General features: G+C 37.5%; 1 protein-coding gene across 1 annotated transcript in view; it reads left to right on the top strand.

Moving 5' to 3' along the window:
- The window catches only part of LOC126262779 (chromodomain-helicase-DNA-binding protein 1), a 97,937-nt gene extending 78,195 nt beyond the window's left edge, over positions 1–19,742 (top strand). The window contains exons 24-30 of the mRNA XM_049959595.1: positions 5,240–5,620; positions 5,734–5,912; positions 5,999–6,140; positions 6,349–6,488; positions 6,572–6,961; positions 19,041–19,148; positions 19,267–19,742. Coding sequence (XP_049815552.1) covers positions 5,240–5,620; positions 5,734–5,912; positions 5,999–6,140; positions 6,349–6,488; positions 6,572–6,961; positions 19,041–19,148; positions 19,267–19,516 — 1,590 coding nt within the window. The 3' untranslated portion in view covers positions 19,517–19,742. The remainder of the gene's footprint in view (positions 1–5,239; positions 5,621–5,733; positions 5,913–5,998; positions 6,141–6,348; positions 6,489–6,571; positions 6,962–19,040; positions 19,149–19,266) is intronic.
- The last annotated feature ends 1,909 nt before the right edge of the window (positions 19,743–21,651 follow it).

The raw sequence follows: 21,651 nt of genomic DNA on the forward strand, positions 1-21,651 counted from the left end.
AGTGCTTCACTGTGTGAATCACCTCTTCATTGTCCTCAAAATGTCTTCCATGAATAGCATCCTTCAATGGCCCAATCAAGAGGAAGACCGAGGGGGCTAGGTCAGGGCTGTAGGGTGGATGGCATAGCACCGTTCAACACTGTTTTGCGATGTGTTCAGCAGTCCTCAGACTTGTGTGGGGCTGAGTGTTATCGTGTTGCAGCAAAACATCTCCTGGGCTGCTCTGGCGCTGAAGTCACCAGAAGCATGCGTTAAGTTTTGTTAATGTGTTGACATATGCTTCTGAATTAATGGTACCACCTCTTGGCATCACATCAATGAGAATCATTGATCATGAACTTACTGGTGGAAGCAGTTCCTTCGAATTTTTTCTTCTGTGGGGTGTGGAAATGGCGCCATTCCATCAACTGTCATTTTGTTTTAGGCTGAAAATGGTGAACGTAGTTTCATCACCTGTCACAATCCGGACAAGAAGACCTCCCCCTCAGCTTCAAAATTTCACAACAAATCAAGACAAATGTTTTTTCTGTGCGATTTGTGATCCACTGTTAGACACTGCAGGATCCATCTTGCACACATGTTTGAATATCCAAGAGTGTGGATAATTATATCACACTTCCTTTGCTGATTGACAGATGCAGCACCAACTGCTAAGTCGTAATGCATCTGTCCTCATGAATGACAACATCAGCTTGCTGACAACCGTGAATGGTCTCTCCGACCACTTCTGATCATGAAGCTCCGCCGAACTGCCTTCTGATGACCTCACCCTCTGTGCCCAGCAATATTCTTCGGTCGACAGCAGATGCTCCATAGACTTTGCACAGGCGTCTGTGAATATTTCCCACAGTTTCTTTCTCTGCAGTGAGAAATTCAGTGACAGCACGTTGCTTGTAACACACATCACCTACAAACACAATTTTGAAACTGTCCTGCAGCTACGTTATCTGTTGGAACGCAAACTTGGCTCACTCACTCAGGAGACTTCAAATAATACATACATAACGTTTCACTTTCGTATCAGTGTTTTCGGCTGAAAAAGCGGTGCATTACTTTCTGGGCAACCCGTGTAGTAACGATAAAAGAAAGGAGTGGGTGAATAGAATGTTAATGGGGTTTAAGTTCGGGAGAGTCGCAGGTTGCGGGGATATGATAGAGAGCAAGTTCCATTGCCTGAGTTCTGGGAAACTTATATTTGGTATGAGGATCTAAATAGTCAGTGAGGTCGTTTTGCTGAGCATGCCCAGCTACTGGGTACTGGCTGCCCCAAAACAGACAGTTTTTCCATGTCCACTCATGCCTTCAACCTCTTTGTTAGTTGTCATTCCTGTAAATATGTATGGAGAGGTTATACTTGACAACTGGAATAAATTAGTAATTCAGTCTCCATCAGTCCATTATTAAAGTTTTTTGAATCAAGAAAAATTAGTAATTGGTTCTTTTTTGACTCAGATGATGCAGTTACCGAAAACCCAAAGAAAACTTGAACAATGGGAACTCCAGGTAGGAATATCAACAATATAGGAAAAGATAGATTGCTACTAACTGCAAAGATAAAACACTAGCTTTCAGGCACAGCCTTCACCGGAAAAAGAGAAACACACACCATTTATTCACACAAGCAAGCACACCGCACGCACACATGACTGTCATTGGCATTCTGGCCTGAACTGCGGGAGTTGGTGGTCATGTGTATATGAGGTGTGCTTGCTTGTCCGAATGAATGGTGTGTGTGTGTGTGTGTGTGTGTGTGTGTGTGTGTGTTTTTTTTTCTCATTTTCCAATGAAGGCTGTGGCCGAAAGCTTATGTGTAAGTGTATTTTAATTGTGTCTGTCTGCAACTTAGCATGTTATCTTCACAGTGAGTAGCAATCTATCTTTTCCTACATTGTCAAAGAAAACTTGAGTGTCATCTCAAATAGGTACCTCACTTGTACAATTATAGTTGGTAGTGATTTGAGTCTACCCTTGATATGTTGGTAAAAATATATGTGTTGAAAGCTGGTGGTAGCCATAAAACATTGTCCAAAATTGTACTAGATGCTTTGTCCAAAAATTGTTTTGAGCACTTAGTTCAGGAGCCCACTTGAAGTGTAAATGGTTGTGGCAACATACTTCCTCTTAGCAAAAAATAATCCTGAGCAAGCAGGGAGCATCATGATGGATACAGGTATTAGTGACCACAAGGTCATTGTAGCAAAACTGACTACTGTTAGCATCCAAATCCATAAAAAATAAACATAAAATATATCTATTTGAAAAAGCAAATAAAAATTTGCATGATGCCTTCCTGGGAAACACTCTGCATTTCTTCCGAACTAACTATGTAAGCATAGACCAGATGTGGCTTAATTCAAAGAAATAGTATCGACAGCATTTGAGAAATTTATACCAAATAAATTAATAAGAGATGGAATTGACCCCTCATGGTGTATGAACTAGGTCAGAACATTGTTGCAGAAGCAATGAAAAAAGCATGCCAAATTTAAAAGAACACAGAATCCCCAAAATTGGCAAAGTTTTACAGAAGGTCGAAATTCAGCATGGACTTCAGTGCAAGACGCTTTTAACAGCGTCCTTAACAAAACTCTTGAAATCTGGTAGAAAATCCAAAGAGATTCTGGTCTATGTAAGGTACACCAGAAGCAAGACAATCAATATTTCACTGTGTGGCTGTAATAACAATACCACCAAAGCGGAGATACTAAATACGATTTTCTGAAACTCATTCACCAAAGCAGATGAAATAAATATTCCAGAATTTGAATCAACATGAGAAACTTACAAGTAGATAACATCGGTATATCGAAGCAACTCAAATCACTTAATAAAGACAAGTCTTCCAGTCCAGACTGCATACCAGTTAGGTTTCTTTCAGTTTATGCTGATATAATAGTTCCAACCTAGTTGTCATATGCAATGATTCGCTCAGTGAAATATCTGTATCTTATGACTGGGGAGTTTCACAGGTCACGCCAATACTCAAGAAAGAAAGTATGAGTAATCTGCTGAATTATTGACCCATACCACTGACATTGATTTACAATAGGATTTTGGAACATATGCTGTGTTTGAACATTATGAATTACCTCACAGAAAACAATTTATTGACACATAGTCTGCATGGATTCAGAAAATATCGCTCATGAAGAAATTAGTGCTATTGACAGAGGATCTCAAGTTGATTCCATATTTCTAGACTCCCAGAAGGTTTTTTATACTGTTCCTCATAAGCGGTCTCTAATAATATTGTGTGGGTATGGAGTATTATCTCAGTTGTATGATTGGTTTCATTATTTTGTCTCAGAATAGTCACAGTTCATAGCAATTGATGGAAGGCATCAAATAAATCAGAAGTGGTTTCTAGCTTTCTACAGGGAAATGTTATAGGCCCTCTTGTGTTCGTAATTTATGTAAATGATTTAAGAGATAATCTGAGCAGCCTTCATAAACTGTTCACTGTGATGCCTTGATTTAGTATCTACTAAATAAGTTTGCAAAATGAGCTAGGTGGGTGAAAAGTGGCAATTATTTAGGAGGTCATCCACATGAGTACTAAAAGAAATAGATTACATTTTGGCCACACAATAAATCACACAAATCTTAAGGCTTTCAGTTCAACCAGAAATTACAATTATGAACAACTTAAATTTGAATGATCACGTGGATAACATTGTGGGGAAGGTGCACCACGGATTGTGTGTTATTGGCAAAACACTTAGAAGATGCAACAAATCCACTAAAGAGACTGCCTACACTACACTTGTCCATTGTTTGCTTCTAGAGTATTGCTGTGCGTTATGGGATCTTTAGCAGACAGAATTGACGGAGCTTTCTCATCCGAAATCAAAAAATATTCAGTTGACGCCTACGTACATAGAGAGAAATGTAACAAAATAAGAGAAACTGAAGCTCGTATGGAAAGACTTAAGTGTTCATTTTCCCCCCCATGTGCTGTTTGAGAGTGAAACAGTAGTAGTTTGATGAACCCTCTACCAGGCACTTAACTGTGAATTGTAGAGCAGTCATGTAGTTGTACATGCAGTGAATACATGTAAATTCTATGAAAATTTCATTTTAAGAAGAGTTGAAAGTCATGGTTCTGCTATTTGAAAGAGAGGTGCCAACTAAGCAATACCGATATACTTTTGAGTAAAATATTTCAATAATGAACATAGTAGCTTGAGAATGGACAAGCCCGCAACCTCCAAGTAATTTTAAACATCTTAAGTACAACTTGTGATTATCAATTTTTTTATTGTTATTCAAATTTTGATAATTTTTATTTTTTGCAAATGTGTTCTTGAAAATGATAAATGATCAAAATTGAAATAAAAATAAATATTTTGATCACAAGAAGTGGTTATTACCATGTTTAACAATACATGCTGATAGAAAAGTTGTAGCCAAAACTGCCTACAGTGCACGTCATTGATCTTTTGATAATCCAGTGTGCAGTGGCAGTTTATGGTTTGCCTTTGACTTTTAAATGTTTCAATTGTTGCAGTTATTATTTTATCAAAAAGAAAAATCACCTGATAAAACTTTGTTTCTCTTTGTCCTCACTACAAGTTTGTCACTCACTTCCTGGGGTCTGAGTGATCTGCCCTTCCTTTTTAACCTTTCCCAAGAAAGGAACTGAGTTCCAAAAGTTAGGGTAATTGTATTTCAATTTGTGTTTGTCAGCAGCATTAAGAATTTTGCCCCCTTGAAGGTAAGTAATTTCAATTTGTGTTTTTCAGCAGTATTAAGAATTTTGCCTTCACGAATTCTGTCTCATAATTTTATTTTATTTTTATAATTTATTGGTAGCTCTTGACTTTTGGATTTTCTTTCCTCTCAGAGATTTGAACCAACCATCTCACTTTACATTCCTTTAGTGACCTTTGACTTGGAGGAAAGTGTTTCTGTCTTTTAAATGAAGAGGACAAGGTTAATACTTTAAAACTCAAAAATGTACCTGTTGGGGGGAATTGTACCTCCTTTCTGCTGCCACAGTTTCAGTTTTCTGCATGGTGTGATTTGCTTCTGGGCAGCCTAACTTGATTTAATCCTTGACCAGGATTTTTTACCTCGATGAGCAGCTTCCTAATTTGTATGTAGTTAGCATGTAACTTCACATAGGAAATTATTTGGTTTTAACGTTTTACTCTGCTCTCTTTTTAAAATGTAATTTTATTTGTTTGGTTTTTGCATTTCTTTTGGTTTAATGCCAGTGATATTCTTATCCTAATTACAGACAAAACCCAGAAGACAGAAGAAACCTCGTGAAACTAAACCTGCTCTGACAAAGGAAATAATTGAGGATGACCCGAGCTCAAATGATGAAAATACGAACCTGTCAGCAAATAATCTCTCTGTCGTTCCCAAGAAAGTTTCGAAGAAAACTCCAGATAAAGTTGTCAAACCAAAATCGGAGAACCACGAAGTAAGGAGTGAGGAAGAAGAAAAAGAGAAAGAAGAAACTCCAAAAGAGGAGAAAAAGGATGTAAAAAAGAAGAGAGAGAAAAAGCAGGTCAAGAAGAACAAGAAGGAAACTGGTCCAATGCATTTTACTGCAAACAGTGAGCCCAGAGCTCTGGACGTGATAGGCGATTTAGACCCTGCAATATTTAATGAGGTTTTACAGTTCAATTTTTTGATTATATTCATAGTGAATTAATTATGAACATGCTAATATTTACAGTGACACTTTGAGTTCACGCAATTTTAATGCATTCTTTTTTGTTCTAGTGTAAGGAAAAAATGAGGCCTGTAAAGAAAGCACTCAAAGCTTTAGATAATCCTGACACTTCATTACCAGAACAAGAGCAGTTGAATCATACAAGACAGTGCCTTTTACAAATAGGTGATCAAATAAATCGTTGCCTATCAGAGTATAAAGAGCCAGATAAAATTAAGGAATGGAGAAGGTAAACAGTCCATTTATGTTTTGACCATCGTATCTAAAGGTGAAATGAGGCCTCTTCATCATTATTTTTTCTTTTTTTCTGTTTAGCAATTTGTGGTACTTTGTTTCAAAATTCACTGAATTTGATGCAAAGAAACTATTCAAGCTATATAAACATGCAGTTAAAAAGAGTGAAGATAAGAAGGGGGCAGACAAGAAAATTAAAACTGAAAAAGGAGAAAAAGAAGAGGTAACCAATCTATTTATTATTTTTATTTGAAATTGATTTTGAACTTACATCATTTTCTGGGTCTGCTAATAGATTTTTATGCTTACATATCATCAATGACTGATAGGATTATTTTGAGATACTGATACACTGCATAAACCTGTTCTTTGTATGCATTTCCTCACACTTCATATAATTTAAAACACATCCTTATTTTCTTTCCTCAAAGACACGTACTACACCAGAGAAAGACAACTCACAAGTCCGTGGAAACAACAAGCGGCGAATGGATGATGAAAAAGAACAAGAGAAAGATGGAATGCATTCTGGTAGTCCTGCTAAGAGACCATATGCTCCTAGTGAATCTAGGTAACAGTGTGTTTTTTGCCTTTGTAATGTCAAACATTGTCAAGATTAAGCAGATTTTATATATGACTTCAATAATATTGCAGCTCAGCACGTGGTCTTGACAAAGAAGAACGTGGTCGGGAAAAGGAACGGAGTAAGAAAAGTGGAGAACAGCGTGACGATCGAAATAGGACACAGTCGCGTGAACACGACAGAGACCGGAATAAAGAAGCCCGCGTGCGCAAAGACAGTGGGGGCAGCCTTCCCCCTGGTTCTAGCTCAACACCATATGCACGTCAGAGAGACCCCAATGGGCGGTCGCCCCAACGTACAGTCAGCAACAGTACCAGTGGACAAGCTGCTCCTTACGGTAGCAGGCATGAGTTTGCTGGAGGTGGAGATGGCCGTCCAGTATCCAGCCCCCATGGCAGGGGGCACATACCAATGGATGGTAGCGGAGACCGCTGGGCTGGCTCACAGCAACCAAGAGACAGGTGGGCAGTTGTAGAGGAACTTCTGCAGATCCTAGCTCTGTTCTTGAATTTGGTTTTTCCCAAAGACAAACATAATGTCACATTGTGAGCCAGTGATTATGGGGCCATGTTTAGTGCAATTCTTTTCAATCATTGATCACATATGGACGTCATTATGATTACCAGTTTCTGCATTAGCCATTTTCAGATCTGTTACGGCAAATGTAAAAGAACAACAACTATTTGCAACTGCATCACAACCAACATTGTAATCTGCAGTTCACATTTGTGTAGCCTCTGTGAGTAACGTAGGTACTACGTACAAACGTAGCAATTTTTGCCACTGTCTGTCATAAATTTTTCTCTACAGTAAGTAAACATCACAATTTAAAGTGCTACAGACGGACTGTATTGGTGCCTTTATGTAATCATATGTAGACAAGACAGATAGTGTGCTTCATAATGTTTCACGTACTGAATAATATTCTTTTAAAATAAACAGTCATTTAAAAAACACATGAGCTAACATTAAAGATTGACCTGAATATTTATTTAGGTTTTACAGCTATAACCATAATAAAAATAAATGAAAAATAATTTGCTGTAACTTATATGAAGATGGCTAAAGCCAAAACCAGTAATCGTAATAAAGTGCAAAAGTGAGAAATAACAAAATAAGTGTAGTGAAAATGAATTTGATATTTCTCTGTGTAGCTGATTCCAAAACAGTAATCTTGAGGACATTCAGTGTCCTTACAGATTTTTGTAGAAAGTAGTCTTATGTAAAGTTACATTAGCATAAACAGTGGTTACTCCTGTGATTAGATAGATGAGCCACTTCTCGGGTGAAAGAAAGCTGAAGGCCTACCAACTGCAGTATTGTGTGCAGTGACAAACACTGTACTGTCCAAACCAATCCCGATGCTGAGAACAACTTCCCTTTATTTTTAAGCTGTTAAAATATTATGAAGTGGTACATACATTAGTTTGATCTTTCCTTTATCTTATGTGCCTGACAGAAAGCGAAGTGTATTAATTCCATGTCTTTTATTTTCCAGTATGAATTTGAAGCAGTTAGATGTAGTGTACTGCAGTTCTATTTTTTGAGTCCTCCGTTATTTCACAAAAATATAAATGATCTGCCAGTTGCATTTTGCGAATATTAAAATTCTTGCTCATTACGCACATGATACATGTATAGGAAGAAAAAGTAGTGGAAGTATTCTTGCTGAAAATGGAGCCAATAGAATATTCAAAACATCAACAGCTGGCTTGAGGCAAATGGATTATCTGTAAATTTTGACAAGGCTCAGTACATACAGTTCAGTACTTATCATAAAACTTCACAAACAACAAAATTTAGGAAGTTGAAAGAGTTAAGTTTTTGGGACTACAAACAGAATACAACTTTAATTGAAAAACCCACACCCTAAAATTATTGAAGCACATTTTGTTCAGCTGCATTTGCAGTACCCATGATTACTGCAATAAGTGCTTTAAAAATGAAGAAACTAGTTTGGTTCAAATGGCTCTGAGCACTATGGGACTTAACATCTGAGGTCATCAGTCCCCTAGAACTACTTAAACCTAACTAACCTGAGGACATCACACACATCCATGCCTGAGGCAGGATTCGAACCTGTGACCGTAGCAGTCGCGCGAAGCGCCTAGAACCGCTCGACCACCACAGCCGGCAAGAAACTAGTTTCTTATGCATATTTCCATTCACTAATGAGTTACAGAACTATATTGTGAGGCATATTCTCTTCAAGAGGATAGTATTCTCATAATACAAAAGCATATTATAAGAATTATATCATGGTATTTTAACAGCTGTCTCACAATATATATGTTCATTGGTGTCCCACATCAGCATAAGGATTTCCCTTCTTTCAAAAATAGTGTGAACCATAGTATAACATGAGGACTGAAACACCCTCTACAAAGACTTTATGGACTTGACATTAGTTCAGAAATGAGTCAGGTACATGACAACACGTGTATTCAAAAACTGCAAAAGCATATTAAATGTCTTGAAGGTAATGCAGTGAACTTTAAGACTGAATTAAAGGCCTTTTGTAGGGCATGTCTTACTCTATTCAAAAGTATCTCCAAAGAAATTAATGTTTTAGGTCATTTTATTAGTACCATTATCACTTTAATACAGTAAAATTTCGTAACACTAAGTCGTTTTGTTCACTGTACTTGAATAAAATGTATATCTTTGACTATTCACCACATCCCAGAGACCCCTTTCAACAGGATCATTGGAATAAGACTAATGTAATGTGATGTACTGAATCTTAGGTAAGGCAAACCTACATATCTCTGACTGTGTTGTCGAACATGCCCTGAGAAATTTCTATATTTTGTCATGTTCTGGGTCTTTGACCATGGCTGTCTTTTACGTACAGCTCTCGCTTTGTGAAATAAATCTCTTCTAATGCTACCACACATCTCTTTTAGTGATGGGAAAAGGCAAAAAGGAAAATACAGATACACTGTTTTGTAATTAACCACTAAGTATGAACATAGTGATTAGTATTCACATTCTTTCTTAGAATCGTTATAGGCAGGACCACACTGAAAGTGCAGCAACATAAGACCCTAGTCAAAGGTGTAAGCATAGAGTGGTGATGGACACAAAAATGAACTGTGAAAACAACAACAAGAAAAGCAGTTTAAAAATTAGCAGAGAGTGGTGCGTGAGTGCTCCTATCCCTCATTTTACTATCTTCTGCATATGAGAAGAAGCATATTTCCTCTTCCTGTGACTGTCAATGCACACTATTGTCAAGGTGTCATTTCTGATGTGCATCTTCCTCCAAGTAGCAATTACCAGTAAACCCCTGATTTTTTAAAGAATCGAACTTTCACATATAAAACAGCTTCAAACATGTGATTACTTAAGAAATGACTTAATGTTTTAAATATTTGACATGCAAGTGAGAGAAAATTTAGAAAATGTTTTAAATTGTGGTTAAAGTTTGTTGGAAGTTGCAAAGTGCTCTTATTATGAAACACTAGATGAATATGATCTGGTATTTAATTTGAGCAAAAGGAAATTTTTCACACATCTCAATGTTTATGATGTAATACCTCTGAACTACATGTTGTATAATAATATAATTTTGCAGGTACATTCAGTAGTATGTGTGGATATTGTTTGAAAACTATGTTGTGAATAGAGTTTGTAGTAAAGAAGTGTAGGGGTGTCGAGTGGATTCATCTCATAGTCAGAATGGTGTTGTGGAACCTGTTGAATGTCTTTTGGCACTAGTAAACCATGATAAGCAAGTTAATATTTAGTCTTTCAGATTTGCAGTTCTACGTCATCACATCAGCCCCAGCTGACACCTTCTGTCAGTGCCACAGGGGAATTTCGCTAACTTCTGTTGTTCGCTCGGCTTTTGTGGTAGCAAAGGCTTCTAAACCAGCCGTTTGGCCAAAGTCTTGCAAGCTGCTGTCTGGCAGATGAAGCTGTAGTGTGATATTATTCCCCCACACTGTGTCATTGTTCCTCGATTCCATTCTGGAAGATGATGGTAACCTGCTGTGACTCACTGGGATGTACCTCCTCGTTGTAAGCCATGTAGTCAGCTGACCCTGGCCTCAGCAGACAGGTAGGTCCTGGTACCCGGAAGTGCCTGCAGCACCGAAAGAGAAATGCCTGAAGCACCAATCAGATACTGAGGCTTCGGATGGCCCTCTCACCCAGCAGTGCCAATGAAATTAGTTCAATAAACACCGCAAGATGTACTGCTATTGGAGGACTCTCAACCTCACCATCAGTGATGTGGCAGGTGGGTAATGTGAGTCATACGAGTGGCATGTCATGGTTATTTGGCTGTTGCCACCTCAGGAACGACAAGCAGCATATTCATGAGACGTGCTGGAACATCTAATATATGGATGTCACTACACCATAATAATCATTGAATCAAGTGTTTTGGTACGAACACCACCAAACCTAATGACCAACTGAATTCAGAGCTGGAGAATTGCAATAGTTATGGGGATGGGCAAGAGGCAATGACGTGAGGCTCTGTTCATAATGACCGAATGTACCCTGCTGCTTTACTAGTGGTCAGTGGCCCACATTCCACTGTGTTTGCTTAACATTTTATTGCAGGCTATTACCTTGGTGGGTGTCAGTGAGAATAAGTTTTGTAAATCAAACAATGGAAACTGTATGGGAATATCAACAATGTAGGAAAAGACAGATTGCTACTTACTGTAAAGAAGACACGTCAGGTTGCAAACAGGCACAATTAAAAGACACTTACATAAAGCTTTTGCCCATGGCCTTCATCAATAAAAGAGAGACACACATCATTCGTACACACAAGCAAGCACACCTCACGTACACACGATCGCCAGTTCCTGCATCTCAGTGCAAGATGGTGGAATTGGCGGTTGTGTGTGTGTGTGTGTGTGTGTGTGTGTGTGTGTGTGTGTGTGTGTGTGTGAGGTGTGACCAAAAAATATATGTACGTGTCTTTTAATTGTGCCTGTCTGCAACTGGATTAACCTTCTTTACAGCAAGTTTTGTAAATGTTTGAAATTATGTGTAAAGTTTGTTGGAAGTCACTAAGCACTCTCATTCTTAAATACTGGATGAATAAAGTCTGTTTATTTCTATACTGTCAGTTATGCTGCTTCAAGACAGACACACAGTTTCTAAATGTAATACTTCTCTTATTGTGTTAAACTTTTAACATAAGATATGATCAGGGCTGATGAAGTAAAAGTAGTTAAAATCCATTTGATGGGTTCTATTTCTGGATTTAAACTAATTTTACTTGCAAATCCAGATTGTAGGGGCGAGCATATGTTATAATGCCCATAATGATGTGCACTGACAGCATATTTTCATTGGATAAATGTCAGATCGCTTCATTATTTTGATTTCCAATGTGAAATTTTGTTACAAGTTTTTTCTGAAGAAGACAGGTTTACATCCGTCAAAACCATGGTAAAAGGTTGAATAAAACCACCTTTTGTTGCAACTGGTTGGTTGCTTTGGATTCATTTACTGATATCTGACAGTTACTGAAGCACAGCCTTGTTCAAAATATTAAACTTTAAACAAAATTTCAATTCTTTATGAAATTTTTTCTCACAGACAAACCTAAACTCTCCTCCCCATCCCAACTGCTCCCATTAAAGATGTAAGGACAAAAGTTCAGCACTTACTACATCTTCACTGTTCTTGCAGTGAAACTCCAGCATTAGGCTTCTTTACTACAAACTCTATTTGCAACACACTTTGCAGATCAACTTATACCACCGAATATACCTGCAAAGTTATAACATTGTATGACAAAGTTCAGGAGACATGATGTCATAAACACTGAGATGCATGAAAAACTTGCTTTTACTTAAAATGAAGCTCAAGTTACCAGCTCTCTATTCATCTAGTACTCCATAATGAGAACATTTAACAAGTTCCAACAAACTTTAAGCATAATTTCAGATATTTTCTGAACTTTTTCTAGCTTACATGCTTAACATCAAATATCTAACTCTAACGTATTAACTCATTTATAAAGTAATCACATATCTGAAGCTATTTTATGGACTCATTTATAAAGTAATTGAGCATTTGAAGGGACTTCAACTGCTTAAAGACTCTGAAAGTTAGTGCTCATAAACACATGACTACTATCCAAGAGCAATCTGTTGCTAACATTATTTATTTAGCAACATTGTGTTTGGTTCACATAGCTGCCGCCGAACAGCTCACTCATATCCAACAATGTTCTTGCAGCTACTTTATCCTGGTATTGTCCGTAACTGGTGGGTTTTGTAAGATTCAAAGGTTGGCGCATGCTGAAACAAATATATTCTTTGACTGAAGGCATCAGACTTTTGCCAATTTCTGCTGACTCAGTACTGGAGGGAAATGTGACATTGGAGGAAGCTGCCATAAAAGGTGGGGATAAGTAATTTACATGCCCCTCCAGAGAGTACTTTCATTGCTCCCAAGTTTTGGTTGGTACGTCTGCTGTTGGGCAGGTAGGTGGGAGGAGAGGGACCTCCTGTGGCAGTTTTATAATATTAAAGGAGTTGTTAGTCATTTTGCTGATTCTGTTCATCTAAGTAGAATGCTCAAGTAACCAAACCTATTCTCTGCAATAGGCCCTGGCATTGTTCGATTGTCGTAAGAGCACTGGAAGTAGCCCTTACTTATGCATTAGGTATGTTGTTGTTACCCTAGTAAGAATGAAACACTTACTCACATTTCAGCATCACTACTCTGTAAGTTTCTTTCAATTGTGTAACAACATACTCAAAGTCTGTACATGCAACACCACAGGTGTGAAGCATCTTTATAATCAAGGATTAAAGTATTATTGCTTTGTTCTGCCCTCAGAAGTATTGATCTAGCCACCTCTTCTATGGCCATTCAACATTGCTGCTTATATGTTTCAGCTTGTAGTTGAGCAACATCTGTACTATTCTCACCCCAAACATTCTTGCCACATGTTCCCTCCATTTCATTCTGTATTTTATTATTCCCTCATTGAAGTTAAATGTCTTAAGTTCTCTTCTAATGTCTTCACTTCATTTCTTACCCAAAGAGGTGCAGCCCATCATGCTTCTAAGGAATTTTATTTCTGCACTTTCTGTAGCTCTGGTCTCTTGTTGCATTAGAGTCCATCCAGCATTCATTTCCACAAAGCAGTTTTGCCAAGGCCATTACTTTTTAAAATATTGCAAGTGTCTCCTGTGTGCTATTCCGAAAGTCCCACTTTATTGTTCTACACTAAATCTGAAACTTTTGTAGCTATTTGAAGTGATGTAGTGATGTGACGAACAGGTAACATCGCAACTCATTGTTAGATATAAAACTTGTTGGCCCACTCAGATGTTCTGTTGGTGATAACTATATTGGTCAAGATTAGCTCATTTCTTTGGAATACCATCACTTTAGTCTTCATTGTAGGGATATTCAAATTATATTCCTGTGCTAGTTTCACAAGTATATGTTGTCGTCATTGGAGATCGTCCTCTGAGTCTGCTGAAATCACTTGATCAATCGCAGAGAGCATTTTATTTAGAGTGATGTCATTCATTTTGAAATATATGGGTATTTTCTTCTACCATTCATTAATGACATCAACATAAAAATGAAATTGTGTTGATGACAGTGGACACCCTTGTCTAAGACCACAGCTTATCTTGGTTTGTGTGGTGTCATCTAGAATTCTAGTATTTGTTTTCTCGTTTATTTTTATGTTCAATAGAAGCAATGTACATTGGTAAATTGTATTCTCTGTGTTTTCTATTAGCAGTGCCATAGCAAATAAGCACTTTGAGCATGATATGTCTTTGCAAAGCTAGTTTGGGCATCATATTTGATTTCTTTTAGTTACATTACTGTGAAGCAACAGGACATAAATGTTAACTTTGATATTACTGTGTACATTCTCTGACATTTCCTCATCATTAAATTGTTTTCGGTAATCCCAAGATGCCTTTGTTTGTTACAAATTTGTATTATTTCTCTGCAGAGGAGAAGCATTCTGATTGTTTAATTTTCTGTTTACACTGAGTTCTCGACCAGCTCTTTCTCTCTTTTGCTGCAGTACAAGATGGCACAATTCTGCCCTCAAGCACACGCTTCATTTGGCCAAGCTGTAATCCTGTTTCCACTTATATACCTCTTCCAACATTGCCTGTGACGAAGTTATTGTTATGTCATCATCAGAACATTGATAGAGGGAGTAGCTGTTCTGAAACATGTCTCTCACACTGCTATCTTATTGACGTTAGTATTAGTGGACAAGTGATACGTTGACGTGGCCATAGTGGGAACTGACCTGGTCACTGTACTAGGTGCAGCCACGTTCCTATTGAGAAAACAGTGTGCATTGTCACCTCGCTATGCAAACAGGAAATTCTTCACATACAGTTGCAGCAACTTGCTGTTGATGCCATTGCATTTACAGAAGATCAGAAGTAGATGGAAGGACACATGCCAGTGGAAAAGGTGATGAAAAGTGCATACAAAAGTTTGAAGTCAAGTAAGTTGTTTTACTTCTCTTTGTTGCAGAAACAAATATCACACACAGGTGTATTATTTAGAACATAGGTGCAATCATGGTTTCAAGCATGGAAGCTGTTGAAATTCAGAGTGAGGAAAATTCTTACAGAAGCTTTATTTTATCACAAAATTGTCAGTATCATAAAGAGACACAAATCTTTACTGTCATCACATTCAGGTGTGTGGCTTCACTAGTGGTCAGTGTTGCGATAAATTTAACAAGTGGCCATTCCTTGGTAGACAAAGCACGGCTTGTGCAACACCAGCCCATGTACAACTGGCTACCTGCCGTGTTTGAGCATGTCTCATTTATTCTTGAAGTGGTAACTATACAGTGCAAGTTTCCTGCCCACATTCACTTGTATGAATACTCGAGTTGGAGTGTTAGGATCTCTGTTTCTGTTTCTTGGAGTTACAGGCAACGTTGCTTAAAACCGATCAATCTAAAGTTTGCTTTGGCAAGTAATATTAATCACTGTGCATGCTACTGTTACCCCAAGAGAGTACATCCCGTTACTGGTATTGTGTTTCGGTGTACTAAAGAATGTATCAGAACAGTATAAGCTCACAGGAAAAATTGAGCACGACTGCATGTGCACATATGAATATAATGCTTTCATTGGTAGATATCTACACCATGTATTACTTTGCCAATTGACATGGCTGTGTTCTCAAATTTTAAACTTATTATTTTCACTGTTAAGTTGCTATGCTGTAAAGATTATTACACAGTGTCAGTTCAAGCTTTGGATGTTATGGGTAACTCATATGCAAACCGTAATCATGAGATGTTAAAACAAGGCTTATCACATGAATGTATGCACAGTTGCAATCTGCACTCTACATTTTACACTTTAACCTGCCTGTAAAACTACACTACATGCAGAGTCACACTGAAGGTAATAATATTTTTAGGAGGTTCACCAAGAACAATATATTCACAGATTATGAGTGAGAGTTATCTTTTGTAACAAACACTAAATGACAGATTGGAAATGCAAATGGGCTAGAGAGATACATGATAAGTATTGCACTTCATTGGTGTAATATCCAGAGGATCTGCTCATATGAATTTCTGAGTTTGTAGCAAAAAATGAAGCAGCTGGACTGTGCTGATAATTCACTGCAAAGAAGGAGTGCTACCCTGATATAGCATTGAATTTGCCACCTGGTTTGGCAAAAAAATTTAAACATCTGTGGCAAGAAGGTGGGTGGAAATACGTAATTGTATACCCATCCAGTGTGGTTTTACTGTTAACATTTTGAGAAAGGTGGAGAGGGTGGTTGGAGAAACGGAACACTTGATCTGTCCTGAGAAACTGTTTGTGATGCACTGTTTCAAAGTATTCAGTAGAATTTGTTATTATAGGTTATCTGTCTTGAGCTGACTGCAATCTACTGAAAAAGATAACCTATAATAGCAGATGTTAACAGCTGCTGCAAAAGATGGTCACGCGAACAAACGTATTATTCAATAGAATTTCCTTGTGTGAAAGTGCTCTAAATGGAAGCTCTGTATCTTATCTTGAAAAAGATGCAGCTGATTTTGGTGCCAAATGTAGCAAAGGTATTGGCACCATGTAGCTAGTTAATTTTTTTATTATTTAATAAAATTGCAGCCAAATAGCCATATACAGTTACTTTGCTTAATATTTTACATTTACATTTTACATTTTTGCATATTCATTTATCGATTTCACTCTTTTACTGCACAGTTCTATGTGATATCGTTCACAGGCTTCGTTACACAGTTCACATACACATGTTGCGGTTGGGTCATGATAAGTTTTGTTCTTGCAGATTAGATGATGAAAGCCGTGAATAGGAAGTCTAGTTACGACATGTCGCTGTTCGAAGTTTGGTGCTGTCCATGAGCAGTTCGTCATTGCTTTGGTGCCATAAAACTCTGGCCATATTTTTTCTCGTTTGTCCTCCATGATCTTCAGTTGCTTTCTGGAAGCCCTGGTGTGTGGCATCATATATCGAAGTCTGATGTCTTCAATTAGGAATGTCTCTCTCGTTAGCAGGTACACTAGTCTAGATCTTGTTGTCTTTGAGAGACCTAGTGCTCTTTTTAGATAGGTCGATTTTACCTTTTCTAGTGTTTCTAGATTTTTTTCTGTCAGGTGGTCCCATATAACCTCCATCCCATAGGCCAGGATTGGCAAGATTTTTGTGTTGAATAATTTCATGGCTGTTTCTAGACTGAGTAGGCGGATGTTTTTGATGTCCTGTATTGCTATTATTGCTTGGGCTGCACGTTCTGTTGTATGTTTTGTGAAGCATTTGGCTGTTGGTTGCAATGTCACTCCTAGGTATTTAAAGTCTGATGAGATTTTTATTTTTTGTCCTCTGATACTGATTTCCGCATTCTTGGGTGTTTTGCCTCCTTTTCTGAAAATTACCATTTCTGTCTTTGTTATGTTTATGTGTAGTTTGTGTTCACTGCACCATCTGTCTATTTTCTCAATGATTCTCTGCAGCTTCTGTATATCTGTTGAACCTACAGCTATGTCGTCAGCGTATGCATATACATACACATCTTCTTAATGTTAATAGTTAATGAAATAGCTGCTGTCAAGATCCAGGTGAAAGAGCTGATTAAGGTCTTTGACACAGCTACCCATTCGGATAGTTTGAAGTTTTTTTTTTAAGGTATGGTTTATGAGATGATCATCAAAATAGCTTTGAGGATATTTATGACAATGCCAGTGACTACAGCACATAGTGAATGAGGTTTCAGCACATTGAAGCTAATAGAAACCTACTTAAGGTCAATTATGGGTGAATGCAGACTGTCAAATTTAGCTATGTTGTTGATATATACAATACAGCTGAAAGTTTCTGTAAGTATCCATTTCTTGTAGCAACATCTGAAAACTGTATTAGTCCTCTCTTTGCTTAATGAATTTGTCTGCACGTGTAAGCGAGTAAGGGAAGGAATCGGTACAGCCAAAATATGCCGTAATGTTTCTTTGCTTGACCCCAGAAGATGCAGAATTCTGTTGCCAATTTAAGTAGTAACAGTATTATATAATGATTAAGGAGTTTCACCCAGTACAAATCAAATATGAAATTCAGTGCAGGTTGACACGAGAGGCATTTTGAAAAAACTCCTATAGCAACAACATTCATGTATGGGCATGGGAGTGAGAAAGTGCTGATTTCCCGTTCTGTCAATAAAAGAATTGCAGAAAGGTAATTTATGTACCTTTTCATTCCTGAGAAAATATCACTGTCCAGTCCTTTAGGCCTGTGTGAAACTTGCAAGAATTTTTCCATGCCTTGTGTCTTACTTCACCAATATCATGAAAGGGATAGATTGATACTCACCTTAAAGATGACAAGTTGAGTTGCAGACAGGCACGATGAAAAGACTGTTACATATAGGCCTTTGGCCAAAGCCTCACACTTCACACATGCACGCCCGCGCACGCGCGCACACACACACACACACACACACACACACACACACACACATTAGTGCTAATTCTGGCCAGAGCCAGGCCTGAATGCAAGTAGGCTTTAGAGGCAGAGTACCAGAGTCTGGCCAGAGATAGCAGTAATGCGAATATATGAGGTGTGCTTGCTTGTGTGAATGTGTTTGCGTTTCTCTTTCCAGAAGAAGGCTTTATGGTGACTAGCAGTCTATTCTTTTCATAATATTCTTGATATTCCAGCCAGGACTTTCCATTGATACTCAGTGCTTTTTTCACCAAAATGAATGGAGTATGTTCGTCAACTTATAGAATACCACCAGCTCCCTCACTATGCTCTCCACCATTTTTCCTTAATTTGGGGATGGCAATGCCAACCCCTTCCTCAACTGCTCAGTACCTCGTTTGCGAAATCAGTATATATCTCTCTCTCTCTCTCTCTCTCTCTCTGACACACACAAACACACACACACACACACACACACACACACACACACACACAAGTGTCTTTGTTGAAATAGTTTCTCAGCCATTAGCTTAAGAAAATTTCCTACATATTTTGCGACTCCTTTTTCCATTATTGTTATTAATTAATTTTATTCTAATGTTATAGATTTGGTGAACACAAGCGTGATAGGTATGACAGTTACCAGCGTCCACCCGGATCTGGGGGCTCGTACCACAGAGAAAGGGATCGAAATCATCGAATGGATAAAAGAAGGTGCCTGCTTTGTTTTCTTTTAGTTCAATAAAGTAAATTGAAATGTTGTGCTTTCCTTGATATAAAATCCAAGACTGTTTTTCTGCAAATGTAACTGAAGTAAATAACTGCATTACAGATTCCATGCAGCAGGACCATCAAACTATGGAAATCACTATATTCCCCCTCCTTCATCATTTTCTGGAGGCCCTGGCTATCCTCCCGGTGAAATTCCTCCATCACATTATGCCAGGGAAAGGTTTGGACCAATGGGTGTTGCTGGCCCTGGCTGTGGTTTTCCCCCCGACTGGAGGGGGGGAAAGGAAAGGGATTACCGAAGAGATTATGAGAGAGATTACGATCGGAGACCGCCCCCTCCCAATTCGTAGTGAAGTGCAATGTCGTGTGTAAAATATGAGCAACTGTAAATATTTGTATATTGTTTGTAAAATAGACGAGAAGTGAACTATCGAAATGGGCAAGTGCCATGTACGACTGTGAATAGTAATCGTGAATTTTTATTTTCGTCAGTGTGACATTCATCAGTTTTTATGTACTGCTAAACTGTGTTTACATTGAAAAATAGTAATATATACTGCGTGTACATATACTTAATTTGTATTTGACAGCAAAACAAAGTGTGATTATAAAGCTCCAAATATAATTTTTTAGATTGCGCGCATGACATTTCCTTCCAAAGACTGTATACAGGCTCCTTTGTCAAGAAATGTTTTTCAAGATTTTTAGTGTCAAACTTAAGTGAGTCAGTGATGGTGTGTTTTGTCACCTGGAAGAGTGTGTGTGATTTTTTTCCTCTTTTTTTCTCCTTCCTTAACTCCATCATAGTGAACATAAGTACATAAAAAACTGAGAATTAAAAAGGTTTCCAAATGTATTGGAAGCAACAAAGCCATTTCCATTAGTCAAAAAATTCTAAATGGAAAGGTATAAGCACTATGGTTTCCAAGGCACAGAGCTGGTTTATGAATATTGGGGCAGGAGCTTTAAAATCAGTTCAGGGCAGTTACCATTATACAGACTAAAGATGCTTAGTTATTGTGAAACAAACACAATTTCCTAAAACAATCAAATAAAGAAATTAAAAACTGGAATGCCTTATTCTGAAATATGAAATTTAGTTGCCACCAGTTTTTCAACATAGTTCATTTAGTCCCCACCATTTTTCCAACATAATTCCTTGCAGGCTTCATTTTAATGTTGAATTTTTAATAATATCAGTTTTCTTATTATTCTTGAAAAAAATTCTATTCTTTTTTAATTCATTGGCATGTCAGTATCCTAATATATAACAAGACATGAAATGAACCAAAGTGGTAATAGAATGAAGTCTATTTATTATATTGTCCTTAAAGAGGTGAGGCTACTGCAGTGCTTTCATAATTCAGTTGATTTTTGTCTAGAGATGTGTTAAGCTAATTTTTATTCTTTTTGCTGCATATGTAATTTTTGACAGTTGTTCAACTGATTACGTTTGCTACAGATCTGATGTACCTGTATAATAGCTTCTAGCAGAAACGCTGTTTAATTTTGAATTTAATGCCCAAAAATTGAAATCATTTTTACTTAGTGTTTTGTTTCTGCTCTGAATTATTAGTGTTGATTTTAATGATCTCATGTATTTCATTGTTTGTGACAAGGTAAGAGTAACTGTTATCAGATGAAACTTTAAATTTAGAGTTGATTTCCTGTATATTCCAATAGTGCTCAATGTGTCTCTAGGGTGGGTGGGGAGAGATCACCTGCATTATCAGAACTGCTTTGTAATGAAATGGTAAGACTGTAACACACTGTGCCTGATAACCAATTAGTGCTTAAAGTGACATTCCATAAGCTTTTTGTGTTGTGAACTCTGTGATACAAATCCATTGTAGTTTTTGTTGTGCTGTTGTTATCTATGATGTGATTATGATTTTGATTTTTCTTGCTATTTGCTTGATAGAAAATCAAGATGTTGAATAAATTTCCTGCTTGACTTTCCAAGAAATAATTATTTATAATTATCTGTCAGTATTTGTTGGTTTGTTCACTTAGCACAGCAGCAAAGATCTGTTGTCGTATAATTTTCTGTATGCATTATATCTGAAAACTTTGCTACATGTAATTAGCAATAAAAGTTCCACAAGATGAATAATAATTTTGTATTTACGATTTAGAAACTAGTATACCTAATCACTTTACAGATGATCCTATGAGCTATAAATTTGATAAACAAAACAGAAAATTGGGTACCTACAGTGTCTGAGTTGATGAGTTTGCTCCTCAAACTGTAGTTGCACTGCAGTGTTAATACCTCTATTAACTGTATCAGAAGGAAAATTTGTTTGAGAAAACTGTAAAACCACTGCCAAAAATGACGACAAATAACATATACAATGTACACATTAATTTTTGGAGTCTCCATCCATCATTTTCTGAACTGACAGAACTCCTAAGCCTAGACTGTAAGTGTTTTAGTGGTCGGATGTAATGGTGTTCTGTGTGTAATGGTAGTTGGCTTTGCCTT

This window comes from Schistocerca nitens, chromosome 6 (genome assembly GCF_023898315.1).
Source record: "Schistocerca nitens isolate TAMUIC-IGC-003100 chromosome 6, iqSchNite1.1, whole genome shotgun sequence".
Classification (NCBI taxonomy): Eukaryota; Metazoa; Arthropoda; class Insecta; order Orthoptera; family Acrididae; genus Schistocerca; species Schistocerca nitens.